Raw genomic sequence first — 16,576 nt, 5'->3', positions numbered from 1 at the left:
TTTCCCCCTAAACTTTTATTTTTAAATACTGTTGTAAAGATTCTCAATTAGGCTACATTTTAATGGAGATTGTCTCATGGCCATCTCCCTTCTGGTTCATAATCATGCCGACCACTTCTATTATTCTTGATCCCATAACATATCTGTAGCAACTACAGCAATTCCATCCATACAAAAGTAGGAAGGTGTTTGTATATTTTTTTAACATGTGGAAGCAAGAAGGAGCCAACACCATAGACCCAACCAGCTTCCACAAACCACCATCAATCATTCCATGGATTTGGAGAATTCCTGCTTTATTATATTTTCTGGAAGTCTCAGTGCTTGGAGCCTGTGTAAAGATAAATCACTTCTGATAGTGTCAGAATTACGGCTGTGGTCATTTCTGAGTTCCCTGAGTATGGGAAAGATACATTGTTCCCCTGTGACAAATGGTCAGATGATTTCTTGTATTCAGGTTAGGTCTGCACTAGAAGCTTTTGCTGGTATAGCAATGCCAGGTTTTTTTGGTGGGGAGAGGGGGAATATTTGTGATATGTATTTTGCTTGCTGAACTAGTATAAGCTAAATCAGTAAAACTTTGCCAATAAGTTGTGTCTACGCTGGGAGGATTGTCAGTTTAGCTACACTGGTATAACTATACTGGCAAACTTCTTAAAGCTTAGACCTGACTTTTGATGCCTGGCAAAACAGGTTTGTATTTTGAATAGGGCAGATATGTAGGTAACAGTGCATGCCTGGCCTTGTTCAAAGAAAGCTACTTTTGACATAACAGCATTTAGGACATGTGGAAATAACATGCTGCACATGAGTGTGGAATGCTCCTTCGCTCAGAAAGATGTAATGAAGAGACTGCTATGGGCATTCACACCTGTGCTTGCCTGAATGATTGATTGCAACTTACCCATGTCTGTAACAGACTCTATTTAGCCCATAGCCCATTCTTGTTGTCCAACTACAGGCTATGCAATCACATCATTGCCAGTCATTTAGCATAGGCTAGAAAAGTAATCTTGATTACTATTCACATGACAAATGTAGTGGGCCTGATTCTGTTCTGCACATACCTGTGTTACACCTGTCATTATTCTTGCTTTACACTGGAGCAAGTGAAATCAGAATGAGGCCCCACATCACTAGATAAAAATGCAAATTCCAAATAGCTTTATCAAGTAACTCTGAGTCTGCTCCATCTCTCATATCTTCTTTTGACTCTGAGATGCTCTATGTACCTCTCTGTATGTATGGCAACATTTTTGCCAAACTGAGATTTCTAGCTATTTATAGTGTCTGCAGTGATGACCTGGCTCACGATGCAGAAACCAAGGAAGCTGAATCACTGTCCCAACCCAGCTATTTAAAACCCAGGGACGCCCCTTCTAAGAAATATTTTTTTCTTAGTTAAGTACCTGAAACCAAATGCAAAATGTTTGTTTTGCTCTTGTTTATGGATAACATGCACAGCTGTCCACGCGTTGGGGTTTGTAATCTCAGCAGTAATCCTGGTGGGGTTTACAATCTCCACAGGTGCCTTTGTGAACCTTTGTCAAAGTTCCTCTACCTTTAAGTAGCCTGGGGGAGCTAAATATCTCTGATAAACTGTACACAGCCCATCTGCTCTTTGGAGAACTTTGTGGGGGACTTGGTATGTTCCCTTTTTTTTTTGAGGAAGAGAATTACTCCCTAAATAAGCACTTCAAATTCTCAGAGAGTCTGAAATAGTTTGCATTGACATCTCTTGAGTGAAACAGATTTCTAGGCCAAAATCTGTCTGAGACCTGTCATAGCCAACAAGCATCAGACAATCTTTTGAAAATTTTAGTTGCTTTGAAGATCTGATTCACCTCTGTAGCCGAGGGCTCCCAAGTCCAAGAACTTCTGCAAATTCTCCTCTAACCACCGATCACACATGTGGAATTTGAAATGTCCAGGACCACCGCTTAAATTCAGGTGGAGCTGTCTGGAGTGGAGCTCTGGTAAATATTTTCAGACCCTCAGGGCTGAAGCCCCGAGCCCTGGCTTGCCTCCCATGGGGCTGAAGTCCCGAGCCCCAGGGCTCCAGGAAATACTCTGTGAGAATTTAAGCCCTGTCCAGGACCTTTCATGAGTATTTAGAAGATGGTCTCTGTAATACAATTCTTGTCACAAAATTAACAGCAAAGAGACAACCAGCTCTGCTAGTTTCAACTTTCTTGTGACAGGATCTACCATTGTGACCTCTACAATAACTTTACTGGCTAAATCTTCCCTAAGCAAATGCAGTCACCTTGATTTACAAAACTGAATAAATGGACTTGCCACCCATATAGTCATGTTCATTTTTAAGCAACACAGACTGCAAACACACCTTCACTTGACCACATCTATTGATTTTAAGTGATGAGAGCCAAATCTTGGAGATGGTTGCAGCCCAAATTCCTAGAATAAGATACCTGGATAATTCACTAGGGCCCAAACGTTGTTGGTCTTAGGAGAACTTTGATCCTTTAAGAAGACTTCACACAGTACAAAATGAACTGAAATTGTGACTGTCTGTTTATCATCTGCTATTTCAGACTGAAAACCTGAGTCTGATTTCAACACTGAGACACAGAGAGGTCAAGCAACTCCCGCAGATCCAACAGGAAATCTGTGGTATAGCCAGGAATAGAACCCACAGGGCCAGATTCCAGGTCCCATTTTATAACTACAAAACCCATATTTCATGTGACAGAGGAAAACTTTTAAATAAAAACAAAAGAGGACCTGGTTGATAATCAGCTGAACACGAGCTCTCAGTGTGATGCTGTGGCCAAAAGGGCTAATGTGATCCTGGGATGGATAAACAGAGGACTTTTGAATAGGAGTAGAGAGGTTATTTTACCTCTGTATTTGGCACTGGTATGACTGCTGCTGGAATACTGTGTCCAGTTCTGATATCAACAGTTCAAGATGGATGTGGATAAATTGGAGAGGGTTCAGAGAAGAGCCATGAGAATGATTAAAGGATGAGAAAACCTGCCTTATAGTCTATTTAGTTTAACAAAGAGAAGGTTAAGGGGTGACTTGATCACCATGTAGGCACTTATAGACTGTAAATACATTTTTAATGAGATCTTCTGTCTAGCAGAGAATAGTATAACGTAATCCAATGGCTGGAAGTTCAAGCTAGACAAATTCAGACTGGAAATTTTGAAGGAGAGTGATTAACCACTGGAGCAATTTACCAAGGGTCATGGTGCATTCTCTATCACTGACAATTTTAAAATCAAGATTGGATGTTTTTCTAAAAGATACACTTTAATGTTTTGGGGGAGTTCTATGGCCTGTGCTACACAGGAGATCAGATTAGATGATCACAAAGGTCCCTTCTGTCCTTGGAATCTATGAGTAAATGTAAAAATGGATTATCTACATAATTGATGCTCAATGGGGGTAACACTATGAAAGTAACAGAGTAATGCAACTCCAGACACTGCATCAATGGAGCCATGGCATTGCTGATTTACACAACAGTTGAGAATCTGGCCTTGGAATCAGCTGAGGAGAGGTGTGGAAAAAGCACTGTCTGTGGTACATGGTAAAATCTCTTGGGTACTAGAAACATTTATTAATACTTTGCATTTCTTTAGATCTTTCTGTCCAAGGATCTCAAGGCACAAGCATTAATGAATCCAAGCTCACAATGCTCCTGAGGTAGTTTAATTATTATTCTCTCTTTTACAGACAGGGAAACTTAGACACACAGGCTAAACATTTTCACACTTGGTTGCTTAAAGTTAGGCACCTATATCTGCAGTTAGTTAAACAACCAAATTAAAGGGAATTAGTTTGTGGAGGGGCTTGTGACCTCAAAGTATGAATGGACAACAAAGGGAGCAAGTGTTCTGCCTGCCCTTTGCAGAAAGGATTTGTTTACTGTTTAAAACATCTCTTGACAGACATAATCATCCTTTAAACTTGGTCGGTTTCAATGCATTGAAAGCAATTTTGTAACTTGTACCCATCCCTGAGTCCTATCGGCCAAACTTCTAACCACATTTTCCTGTTTATTGAGAAAGATTTTCCGCTCTCTTGCTGCTCTGTGAAACCCAAAGCCCAGCAGGGAGTGAGCCTGCATATTTGAATGTGTCCAAACCCCACCCCTACCCCACTCTGGCAACTGGACATGCACAGACTAGAAAGCCCTAACAACAATCGCTGTCCAGCGGCCTGCAATCTTTACTGCACCTCTTTTTGCAGATAGGTTCTCTCATAGATCTATCAGTTTTCACTGCCTCTGTCTAGCTCTCGATGCTTCCCTTGGCTCTGTTTGGGGGCCCCCGCAGGGAGACAGGACACTGTGTACCATGTTAGAGGAGCACTCTAGATCTGTATATGTAACTAGTTAAGGGGCCAGTAGATGGTCCTAGGTTTTGTATGACCAGTAGTCTTGTCACACACTGTAAATGGCTTCCTGTGTGCAGCTCTTTACATCAATTCTTGATGGTCGACTCAAGGACTGTTCACAGGTGGCAATGGCAACCCACAATCCTGCTTCCTCCCTGCCCCCCGCCCCATTTGCCTATCAGTCTATTAGCATATGCACGTTACATATTTCTCTCACAACTCTCCTTCTTAAAAAACAACAACTAGGTTCTAACTCTGCAGACTCTTAATGCACATGGCCTTTCTGAGACAGATCACGTGCGTTTGCTGGGTAGGGACCCCAAGCTTGTAAAAACCTTTTGCCTCTGGGAGAGTGGGGTAAGGAAAGGAGTTAGAGGTGAGGTACTTGGGCAAAGCATAACCTTGGAATTACAGTTCCTCAAACCACATTTACAATACTGCACGTCACAAAAATAGGCCCTCTTTCTAGAGGGGTCTTTTATTTGGTGTGTTTTGGTTCACACTAGAAATACACAGATATTTGATAAATGTCTTTTCTCCTGTTAGGCAGCAGCGTCTCTGAAGATCTAAACATAGAAGGGACATTGCCAGGTAATTTAGTTTCCAAATTAAGATCTGGGAGTTTTAAGAGGCTTTACAAAACCTCATATTAAAATGCTCTTTCAGTATTATTTGTAGCTTCAATTTTAAATAAGTTGTTTGGATTCAAACATTTCCATGGAGCATTTGCAACTCAAATATTGCTCCTTTGTGCTGGTACTTGAGAACCAGAAAGTGAACTGCTTGGCGACTGAAATGCAGAATGTAACCAGCAATAGATGGTCACATTTTACTTTTAACTTTTTAAAAAAATATTTCAGTTTAATCTAAGGTATTATTTGTTATGTGGATAAAGGCATTTAAAATAAACATAAAGGGTCATCTCAGGATTTTAAAAAAATGTTCTCTTGTTGGCTCAAACTTACTCTTATTCCAGCTGTTAAGGGTACTGCTCATGTTTATAATGTTCTTCTCGCAGATGATATAATTTTTCTTGACAAATGACTCAGCTGGGTGGTACTGGTATTTGTACAGATTCCACACCCCAAGGGGATGTAGAATTTAATTACATAAATGTGGCTCCCTTAAAACCTGAACAAATATTTTTTTTAAAAACGTATATTGACCAGAATAACACACACAATAAAATTCCTTCAGGCTGGATAAACTAGAAAGGACAGCAGTTATCACTCTTGCTAGATGAAATGGGGTAGCTCTTCTTTATATACTTTATAACATGAATATATCGATATATAACATCCTTCTGCTTATTTTCTACTTTTTCATCCATGTACACATTAAGGGCCTGATCCTGTAAACACTTATGTATCTGCATAGCTTTACTCAAGTGAGTAGTCCCTTTGAAGTCAAAAAGCCATGCAAGATGTGGTTCAATGAGCAAAATATCTGAAGAGCCTTTTCCTGCTCTTCTTTAATTAATGAAATATTAATGGAATTAAAAAAATATGGAACTGGGCTCCAAATCTGCATGCTGAGTCTTAACTCCTTCCCAGAACTAGTCCTCAGGAAAATAATACAAATAGACTCACTCTTCTTGCATCCAGTCGGCCATACATAGCCTGCTGGCAGTTACACCCATGCAGTACAGCTGAACTCAGATGGAGGTGTAACTGAGAGCAGAACTTGGTCTCTTTTGATCGGAGCTTCACTAATTGAACAAATAGCTCTTGATCACAAATCTACCAAAACAAGCCTGCTTTATGCTATTAAACCTTTCTCCCTCTAAAACTCCTTTTACTATCCATTTTCCTTTGTTTTTATTTTCTTAGGCTCTTTTTATTGTTATTCCTGCCCTTCCTTTTTAGATTCTTTCCCAGAAAATCATGGTCTGATTGTAAGTCCAGAAGCTGTCTCAATAGCGGGAAGTTGAGAAATGTGGGTTTTCTTAACCTGCCAAGCATTTGCTGCTGAGGAATCATTTCTAGTTATAGTGCTTTCTGTCGTTCTTTGGGGAAGCTTTAGTCGCCCTTCCTCTCCTCCATCTTCACCTAGTTAATTTCTCAGGTCCCTCTTTGATGAGTGCACATGTCATATTTTTCTTATCTTTCCTGTTGGACATTACTTTCTGCTGGGGAATATCCTTTCTTTACTGCATAGCAATTATCTGGTAGCTATCACTATAACTAAAACGATGAAATATTTCCTGTTTTTTTTTTCCACATTCTTCTAACTTGTGGCCTGAAACTTTCCATGCTTAGTCTTTGCCCAAAATCAAGTGCTCACCAGGGACCAACATATTTCTATTTTATCAAATGAAACTTGTGGGCCTGATTCACCTGTGTTAGTCCATTTTTACTCTAAAGTAAGTTCACTAATTTCTACAGCTTGTCCCTCAGGTCTCAGTTCAGCAAAGGAGTTAAGCATCTGCTTAAAGTTAAGCATGTGCACAAATCCATCCCTATTCAGTAAAGTACTTGAGGCCAATGGGATTTAAGCACAAGTTTAAAAATAAGCACTTGTTAAGTGATTTGCTGAATAGGATTAGACTTATGCACGTGCTTCAGTGCTTAGAGAGAGAGTGCAGAGCTGGTCTAATTTTCTTCATTAGTTGAGAAATGGCAGAAAAACTTTAAAATGACAAAAAAAGGGGCAGGGAAAGAGTTATAATTCCTGCAGAGGCTATCCCGTCAGCTAGGCAGGGCCAGATTCAGTGGCATGCTATCTAGGTAATTATAGGTCCCTAATATCATAGTACCTGCATGCTACCCAAACTGTAACACATTTGTCCTCGGAACACCTTGTGAGGTAGGGAAGTGAAGGTTCAGGGGTACTGAAGTGCAGAGAAATTAAATGACTTGCTTAACATCACCCAGGAAGTCTCTAGCAGAACCGAAAACTGAACTCTTGCTCTCTTGAATTCCTGTCAGTACCTTAAGCCACGAGAGCTTCTGTGTTCCACAGAGAGGGGCTTCCCATCTGTGAGGGGGTCACCCCTAATCATGTATGCTAAGGGTTCTAAAAAGTCTGCAAAGAAATACAGTGTGTGTATCAAATTTGCTTCATACCACTAGTCCATTTAAAGGGGTCTAGCTAGGGCATTTGCACGCCAAGCAGCTCAAGGGCTTTTTGTACATAGCTCTATAATAAACCCTCTTTAGGATGAGCTGCATCGACTGCTTTGGTCCTTTGTGGCAGAAAATAAATCATTTATGTTGTCAGAATAGTAAAGCTACCGCTGCTAGCCAGCCAAAGACATTTGGTCCGCGATGCCTTTTGTTGTGACTTTTTTTTTCTTAATAACTGGTTTCATTACTATCGGCCTCACAAATTGTTTTCATTCCGGGAATGGATCTGTGCCCCATCCGGCATCTATATGGTAATTTTGTGTTAAACGCTGGCAACGTTCTCCAGGATGTTCAAGACACAAATAAGAACTCAAGGCCAGATGCAGTTCTCATTTACACCTGTGTAAATCTGGAGTCCACCACTTAAATCAAGAAATGCTTCACTAGCACTTTTCTTAAAGTAGTTGAATTGGAACACTTCACTGGTTGCCAGGGAAAATTCAGCAACATATATGGCTTTAGTTTAATGACGCAGTAAAAAACAACTCCCCTTTGCCCATTATAAGATATCTGAGACTCCACTTTTGATGAAGTTTGCATATAAGTAATTTCCTGTTTCAGCAAACCAGGAGAAAAGTGCCCCTTCTTGGAAAGAAAACAAAATTCGGCCAGACCCCCAGCAGGTGTCACCTGGCTTACAGCTGCAGAGGCTTTACTGGAACGAAGTTGATTTACACCAGCTGAGGACCTAGCCCACTGTTAATTTTGTGGTTTTTTAATCTTTGTACAATAAACTCTTTAATAAGGACCAGATGCTGATAGCCTTCTGCATGTTACCTCACTCCATGAGCAGAACTATCGAAGCCAGTGGGACTCCTCATGGAGCAAAATGTCACTCAAGAAGAGCAAGGGTGTTCAAATCTGGCCCTAAGAAGTCTGGACTGTTTAGCTTTTCTGAGTCTCAGCATTCCTCATTGTAAAATTGTGTGTGGAATAAACCCCTGAACTTTAAATCGCCAGACTACGACCTTGATATTCCAGCTCGTATTTTTAGCAATTTAAAGCAAAACAAACCAAAAAAAACCCCAAGAAACTTGGCTCCCTAGCATTTTAATTGCACCCTTTCGCCTACACAGACGCCTGGCTCGTCTCTGATTTCTGCCACAGACGTCCAATAAAACCTACTTCAAACAGGACTGGGAGACAGAAGCTGTAAAATCCCAAACTCAAAAAGAAAGAATAATACTTTGCACTTCTATAATGTTTTCCATCCGAGTATCTCCCAGAACTTTACCAACAGTATTGAGTTCACCTACTTAACACCCCATTTTGCAGGTGAGAAAACAGATGCAGAGAGATTAAGCAATTTGGCCAATATCAAAAATGATAAAAGGTTCAGAAAACCTGACCTAGGAGGAAAGGACGCATGTTTCTTTTTGAGAAGGGCAGACCTGATCAGTCTTCAAATATGTTAAGGGCTGTGATAAAGAGGACTGTGACAAATTGTTCTATTTTAGGAAGTCATGGAGAAGTAATCAGTTTAATCTGCAGCAAGGGAGATTTAGTTTATTTCTAACTATAAAGGTACTTTAACACTGGAAGTTGCGGAATCCCCATCACTGGAGGTTTTTAATAACAGGCTGGACAAACCTCTGTTGTGGATGATCTAGGTTTACTTGGTCCTGCCTCAGTGTAGGGGGCTCTGTCACACTCCAATGTCCCCCTCTCTCAAGGGGTCCCCTGGGGAAGGCAGATCAGCATGGTATCTTGCTAACGCTGTTGCAAGCATTGCAGGGCATTTTGGGAAGGGTCAAAGGGATGAGTGTGGAATGGAAGATTCCTTTGCAGGGAGTGAGAGGCCAAGAGAGGGAAGGAGGAAAAAAGCAGAGAACAGGTTAACTCGACACTTCAGCTAGCTCCGTGTGAAGATAAGATGCTGGCCCCAGACCAAGGTCATGGGTGTGACGAGAAATCTGCAGCTGCCCAGCCATGAGAAGAGGAGAACGAAGTTGAGCAGGCCTGCAGAGATAGCAGTGAGAGCGAATGAGACAGCGAAGGCCAACAGGGGGGGAAACAAAGTCTCTGGAGCTGGTGTGTTTTGGGAAGCCGAGGAGGCCACAGTGAGCTGGTTTGGACTGGTACAAAGAGCACCGGGAACAGAGGGCCCTGGGCGAAAACACCCCCATAGGACCCCAGGACTTAAACCCTCCCGAGAGCCAAAGCAAGGCGGAGATCGCAGCGGACACTGGACACGGGTCGTGCATGTGGCAAGAACTCCCGACCACCCTTCCCCCTCTTCTTACGTTACACCCAGGCTTGGCCAGTCTCAGGTCCTGCGTGTGTGAGTATGAAAGTGGGTTAGGGCTGGGGCACTAACACTTTCTTGCTTCCTTTGAGTGATGTGGGAGCAGTCCCAACACTTACCGCTGTTATTTTATTATTTTATTAATAAAGCTTTAAACTTAGACACTTGGTGTGTTTCGTCATCTCCTCCCCAAACGATCCTGCAGCCTTAGCCTGATCATCTGAGGTCTCAGGCAGATTGCTAACAGTAATCAGTCACAGATGGAATTGATGACATCTCAAGGTCCCTTCCAGCCCCATGTTTCCATGATCATACAGAAAGTCAGTGGCAAAGTCAGGAACTGACTTCCAGTCCTGTGCTCTAGCCACAAGACAGTCCTGCCCCTGTATATTAAATAGTAATTTAAATTTTAATATAATCAGCTTTGGGGTTTACTTTCATTTCTATTTAAAAAGTACAAAGCAACACCTCACAGTGAATGACTCCGAACGGTGATCCTGGAAAGGGCCAGATCCTCAGCCAGTGTAAATCAGTATAACTATGGAAATAGGTGGGTTTGCACTGGCTGATGGAGTTCAACCCATTTCCCATACAGGTCAAGATTCCCAATGACTTCAACAGGAACAGGAGTAGGTCCAAACTTACAGGAACATACAAAATGCACTCATTTTAGTCCTGGGTTGTTGTTGTTTTTTAAGGGACTGTGCCAGATAATTTAGGTTCTAAATATAGGGTTGTTTTGTTTATGGGTTTTTACAAGACTAGGACTATTAGAAAAATGACATATAAATTTGTCAAAATGACATCTTCATGAGACTTTTGTAAGTTTCATTGTAAATAGTTTCTTTGTCCAGATGTGAATGCTACCCTGCAGTTTCTGCAACTCAAAGGGTAAAGCATTGTGCTAGCATTGGACAGCCAAAAAGTGATACACTTGAAGCAGTGAAACTCATTTATTTCTGATGTCCGAGCCCTTCAATGAAATTATGGTGGTATTAGTAATACAGTTTAAAAAAAAAGTTTAAGATATGATTTGACCTGAACATTTCCCTTTTAAGTTTTCCATTTCCTTTTCTTCACAGAACGTAGCCATACACTATGGGGTTTCCTGAAATGATGCTGAGTGAAGATTTTGACAACTACTCCTATTTCTATGAGTATGAGGAAGATGAACCACCCCAGTCCTACCTCAGTGTTGCACACATCATCTCTCTTTCCTTGTGCAGTGTGGCGTTTCTCTTGGGGGTGCCAGGAAATGCCATAGTCATCTGGTTTATGGGGTTTAAATGGGATAAATCAGTCAGTACCCTCTGGTTCCTCAACCTGGCCATTGCAGACTTCATCTTTGTTCTTTTCCTGCCTCTCTACATTACGTATGTGGCCATGGGCTTCCATTGGCCCTTTGGGAAATGGCTCTGCAAGACCAACTCCTTCATTGCTTTACTAAATATGTTTGCCAGTGTCTTCTTCCTGACCATCATCAGCCTTGACCGCTATATCCGCCTGGTACACCCAGTCTTTTCCAACAAATATCGGACCCTAAGGAACACCCTCATTCTGAGTGTGATTATTTGGATCTCAGCTGCTGCTATTGGTGCCCCTGCCTTACACTTCAGAGACACAATTACCATTCACAACTCCACTATTTGCTATAACAACTTCCATCCGCATGACAAAGAACTCATCCTGATGAGGCATAATATTTTCATTTGGGTGAGGTTTGTTTGTGGCTACCTCTTTCCCCTAGTGACCATGGTCCTTTGTTACTCATTTCTGGTTCTGAAGGTGAAGAAGAGAACCATGCTGACTTCCAGCAGGCTTTTCTGGACCATCCTTGCGGTAGTTGTAGCTTTTTTTGTTTGCTGGACCCCCTATCACATATTTACCGTTCTGGAATTATCTGCTCACCATAATGAACGCTTCCATGACTTGCTTCTCAGCGGTATTCCCCTCTCTACTGGCCTGGCTTTCATCAACAGCTGCCTCAATCCAATCCTCTATGTTCTGATTAGCAAGAAGTTCCAAACCCGTGTCAGGGCGACAGTTTCTGAGGCACTAAAACTTGCAGTCTGGGAGGTCAGCCGGTCTGCAACAGTCAGTGAACAACTGCGGAACTCTGACAACAGCTTTCCGGCTGTGCGGTATTGTGAAACCACTCAGTGACCAGCTCGTAAAAATCTCTTCCTCACTGCATATAACCAGCAGTAGATTCACAGTCAAACAGATGTGTATCTTCGCTACGAAAAAGAACAGTGGGTTGATTGCAATCAATTTAATGCTGCACCCCATGTTAGCTGGATTTTCTTTCTTTTTTCTTTTTAAAGGCTGCAGAATTTGGATAGGATGCTAGTTTGACGTATAAAGGGCCTGCGTCAAAGCCCACTGCAATCAGTGGGATTTAGATCAGATAGAGAAAAACTCCCACTATAAATCCTGTTGTATAAATTCTAGAAGAGGTGTTGAAAGTGACACCTTCTCAACATAATCATATATAACAAAAATATTTCTCTGTTGAATTATGTAGCACCTTAGATCCAGGAGTTCTCAGCCTAGAGCTCACATGCTTCCAATAGTGCTAAATAAGGAGAACTCCTCGTTAGATCCCAGCTAGTGGGAGGAGGCCTGGCCTGAGTAGGAAAGGGGTCCCAATATAGAAAAGGGTCCCAAATATGGAAAAGGTTGAACAAGTGCTGTAGATTATTACAACAAAAATCAATTAACATCCCCTGTTTAGTGGTTGATGTTTCCTTACACACTGCTTGGACAACCCCATACCCTGGGGTCTGATACATTGTGGCTTTCTAGTCAGTTTCATTTTCTGGTTGTCCATGTTTTTGATGTCTTATGGTGAGGAGGGGATGTTTGAATTTTTTTTCCCCTCTCCTGGAAACATAAAGAAATAACATTTTTTTCCTAATCATAGTATAGATTGCATGACCGCTGCCTCCCTCTACTACTACACTAGGGTTGCCAACTTTCTACTCGCATAAAACCGAACAACCTTGCCCTGCCCCTTGCGCCATCCCTTCTCTGAGGCCCTGAGTTTCCTGTTAGCTCATGTATACCCAGTAAAGGTATATTTTCAGCCAGCTTGAATACATGTATGTACAAAACTATACACACATTCTTGCCTCAGTGTGTAAGATTGGAGCTGTAACATGGTTATAATACCATATGGCCTTGTCTACACAAGTTTACAGTGTAGATGGGGCTCTCTATATAGATTCATGCATAATATTCTTTTACACAAAATATTCTATCACTTTGAACTATATTTGCACAAATATGAATAGATCAATATTGCCTGCAGCCACATTTTGGTCTGAGTTCATTAGGCCTCATGAGCTGAACGATGTTAGGCTGGATCAGTACCATCTCAGAAATACACCTAAATGCTATAAAATATGACGTTGCTAATTGGTTAGGTACCACTCTTTCCTGAGTCATTACAGAACTAGTGCCTCAGCAAGGTGTTATGAGCTTTGTGCTGTGGAATATGCCTTAACCAGAAGTTCTACCCTCTCTTCTTTAGGTTCCCTGGCATTTTTTCCTAAGAGCAGGGTGTTAACCTTCTGCTGTTTTTGAATACAGTATTCTTCACTTCCTCTCCTCAGCAGAAATGCACGGTTGCTGTCTGCTCTTAAAACAGCTCCTTTGTTCAACCCAAAGGGTTCTGGAAAAATAATCCAAGTATAGTGGATTTCTCAATCTCAGTGGTAAGGCACATTGCAGCAATTCTCTTTGACAGAGTAGTTCAAGCCCTTATTTTGCATAGTCAAAAGGGTTAGCAAAGAAGTCAGTAATTTTGTTTTTCAAAGCTGTGGAATATTCAAGAGATCCATGCTTAGTATTGTTGGACTATCACCATGGTTTATTAGGAACAGGAGTTCAGTGACCCATGGGACAGGAGGACATAAACCAACATGTAGCAAGCTTCTTGAGCTTATAACAACCCTGAAATAGTTCTAAGAGAGGTACAGATTTGAAGAGACAGCACAAGAATGCCAGTTACTGCCACTGGATAGGGAGAAAAGGACTGGCAACCTGCCCAAGTAATTCACACCAAGGCACAGGCATCATAACTACTGCATGAGCCACCTCTACAGGAGGAACAGAAGACATCTAAACAAAACCAAGGAAGACACAGGCTTTGTTTCCTGAGGACAGAGAGATTGATGCTAATGGAGTCTGTACGCTGATCGAAATGACAGATGCTTACTCAAGTCACTGACTATGGAAAAATGGCAGGAGCAGCAAATGCCAGGTGCAGATGGTGGAGCTATCTCAGCAGCTGTACAGGCCAGTGCAGGATGAACTATCCTGAGAAGGGAAGTGGCTGTTTGATTGGAAAGCCAGCCTGAGATTTAAGGATAACAACTATTGACAGATGTCTAGATAAGAAGTAGAACAGTCCTCTCATCTGATCAGCTGCTCTGACATTCCTAAGCAGTCTGTGAGGTTTAGTACTTGGATTAGTTTGTGGCTGTTTCTTTTGCTGATATTATACTTGATTTTTCAATAAAGGGAAGCTGTACAGTAACCACTGGATTATGACCTCTCTCATGACAGTTTTTACCTTTTAAACTTTTGTAAGCCTGACCCCATATCTCTTTCCACTATTCCTGGTTCTGTTACACCCAGAATTTACTGTGCCTTTCACTGATTCTTCTGGAGTGGTGTGTGTTAGAGGCAGACATTCTTCTCTTCCTTAGGCTGGAAGAGGGATCTTCATTCTCCAAGACAAAGCCTGAACAATACAGCAGGAGCCTGTCTCCTGATTAGACCTGTGCGAATAACTGATTTTTGTTTGCTAGCAGGTTTCTCCCCCCCATTCCTAAATGTACTTTTCAAAATTTTCAGCAAATCAAAGTGTTTAAAAAACCTTTTTTTTGGTGTGTAAAAATGAAATTGAAGGAAATTTCTAGTCATTTAGAATCAAAATGTGCACTGTTTAAATTTTTGAGGGATTTTTTTTCAACTGGAGCAAATTAGTGAATTTGACACATGCATAATGGTTTGGTTAACATAGGAATTCCCCCCCCCCCGGCCATGTTGGCCAAAAACTGCCCAGCTCTACTCAAGGCACCTTGTACTGGAGAAAGAGGAGGGAGCTAATCTCCCTCATGGCAAGAACATTAAACAGATGGGGGGGGAGGGGGAAAAGGAGCAGCAATTTAGGGTGGTTTGAGAAGGAAGGGGTAGCAGTACTCTCTCGTGCATGGAGATAGCAGTGCTCCAGCTGCTTCCCTCAGGAAGATAGAATGGTCACAAGTGCTGCAAATATGCTGTGGAACCAAGAGGGCTAATTTCAGTTTGAGGGGTAGAAGAATCCACAATAATCCAGATTTTGATGTTTGATAGCTCAGTGGTTTGCGCATTGGCCTGCTAAACCCAGAGTTGTGAGTTCAATCCTTGAGGGGGCCACTTAGGGATCTGGGGCAAAAATCAGTATTTGGTCCTGCTAGTGAAGGCAGAGGGCTGGACTCGATAACCCTTCGGGGTCCATTCTAGGAGATATGATATCTCCATTTTTTTTTAAATGGAATTCTAATACACAGCCCCATCATGAAACAAGAAGAATTGGGGGTTGCTCAGTACCTTGCATCTATTCCAACTGAGGCTACAATCAGGCCCAGGAATTTATTAAAGATTGGCTATTGACTTACTTTGAGAAGTAGCTTCCTTCATCTTTGGAATTCGTGACTAAGAAATATACCACTTCAAATAAAAGTTCAGAAAACTAATCAAACTGTGTTTAACTGACTTTTCCCAGCTCTGTATGATATGTTATGGCAGGATTGTAGAATATTACTTTCCTGATTATTCCTTAATGTTTCTTCAACAGGCACTGCTTACTCCGGTCTAATATCAACTGAAAAACACGCCCAGAACCCATTCTTTTACATGAGTCTCAATTCAGCAATATTTTCAGAGATTTCATAAAAATCTCCAGTACTTCTGCAGGAGCAGGTCAGTATTAAAACAGCACCAATCTACCAACAGTGCATACTGACACCACAGGTGGCTAGCTGGTGTAATTATTTTTCTCCTGAAGTGTTACAATCTGCAAGTCACTCTTAACTGCATGGATCTATACTTTCAAGAAAACTGTTCAAAGGTCTAAGTAAAAGTAGTTTTTGAACAGCTGAAGTATTTTTGATAATAAAAGCAAGAGTATTGCAGATAGATGACCAGGGACAGTAGCTCTTATAACAGTGCTCCTGCCAGGCATCATAGTTATTTTTGCCCAGTCTCCCTCATTTTTCACAGCACCTGTGAGGATCTTTAAAAAATGAGTTATGACAGGAACTACTAGGTGGAACATTAAGAAAACACAAGGGAAGAGTCAGCATTAGATGTTTTTATACTAGTTCTTCCTTATTGGAATTAAAATATTTTATTAAGGTGGGGATGGGAAGGCCTGGGATATGGTTTTATTCAATCATTTGTTGGGACATCGGGCATCCTTTATGGAGGATGATAAAATAAATCAAAGCATTTGCAACCCTTTTCCTATACAACAAATTTTTGAACAAAAAGAGCAACAAATCCTGCCACTCTAGGTAAGCACCATGTTCTTCTTCGAGTGATTGCTCATATCCATTCCAATTAGGTGTGTGCGCGCTGCATGCACGTTCGTCGGAAGATTTTTACCCTAGCAACACTCGGTGGGTCAGCTGGGTGCCCCCTGGAGTGGTGCCGCTATGGCGCAGGATATATACCCCTGCCGACCCAACTGCTCCTCAGTTCCTTCTTAGCGCCTGTGTCGGTCGTTGGAACAGTGGAGCGCAGCTTAGCTGACCTCCACTTCCCTAGCTACTCGTAGTTCTCTCGTTAA

General features: G+C 41.6%; 1 protein-coding gene across 8 annotated transcripts in view; it reads left to right on the top strand.

The window, feature by feature from the left end:
• The window catches only part of CMKLR2 (chemerin chemokine-like receptor 2), a 59,044-nt gene that overhangs the window by 31,246 nt on the left and 11,222 nt on the right, over positions 1-16,576 (top strand). For 3 of the 8 annotated variants that reach the window (XM_045032080.1, XM_045032076.1, XM_045032081.1), the window contains 3 exons: positions 3,612-3,675; positions 4,915-4,959; positions 10,821-14,557. In XM_045032080.1, the coding sequence (XP_044888015.1) occupies positions 10,837-11,901 (1,065 nt within the window). In that variant the 5' untranslated portion in view covers positions 3,612-3,675; positions 4,915-4,959; positions 10,821-10,836 and the 3' untranslated portion in view covers positions 11,902-14,557. Of the gene's footprint in view, positions 1-3,611; positions 3,676-4,914; positions 4,960-10,820; positions 14,558-15,583; positions 15,709-16,576 lie in introns of those variants that run through there. The other 5 variants (XR_006582578.1, XM_045032078.1, XR_006582580.1 and 2 more) reach the window with 5 other exon arrangements.

Source organism: Mauremys mutica, chromosome 10 (assembly GCF_020497125.1).
Source record: "Mauremys mutica isolate MM-2020 ecotype Southern chromosome 10, ASM2049712v1, whole genome shotgun sequence".
Taxonomy (NCBI): Eukaryota; Metazoa; Chordata; order Testudines; family Geoemydidae; genus Mauremys; species Mauremys mutica.
This window is presented reverse-complemented; position numbering and strand designations above follow the sequence as displayed.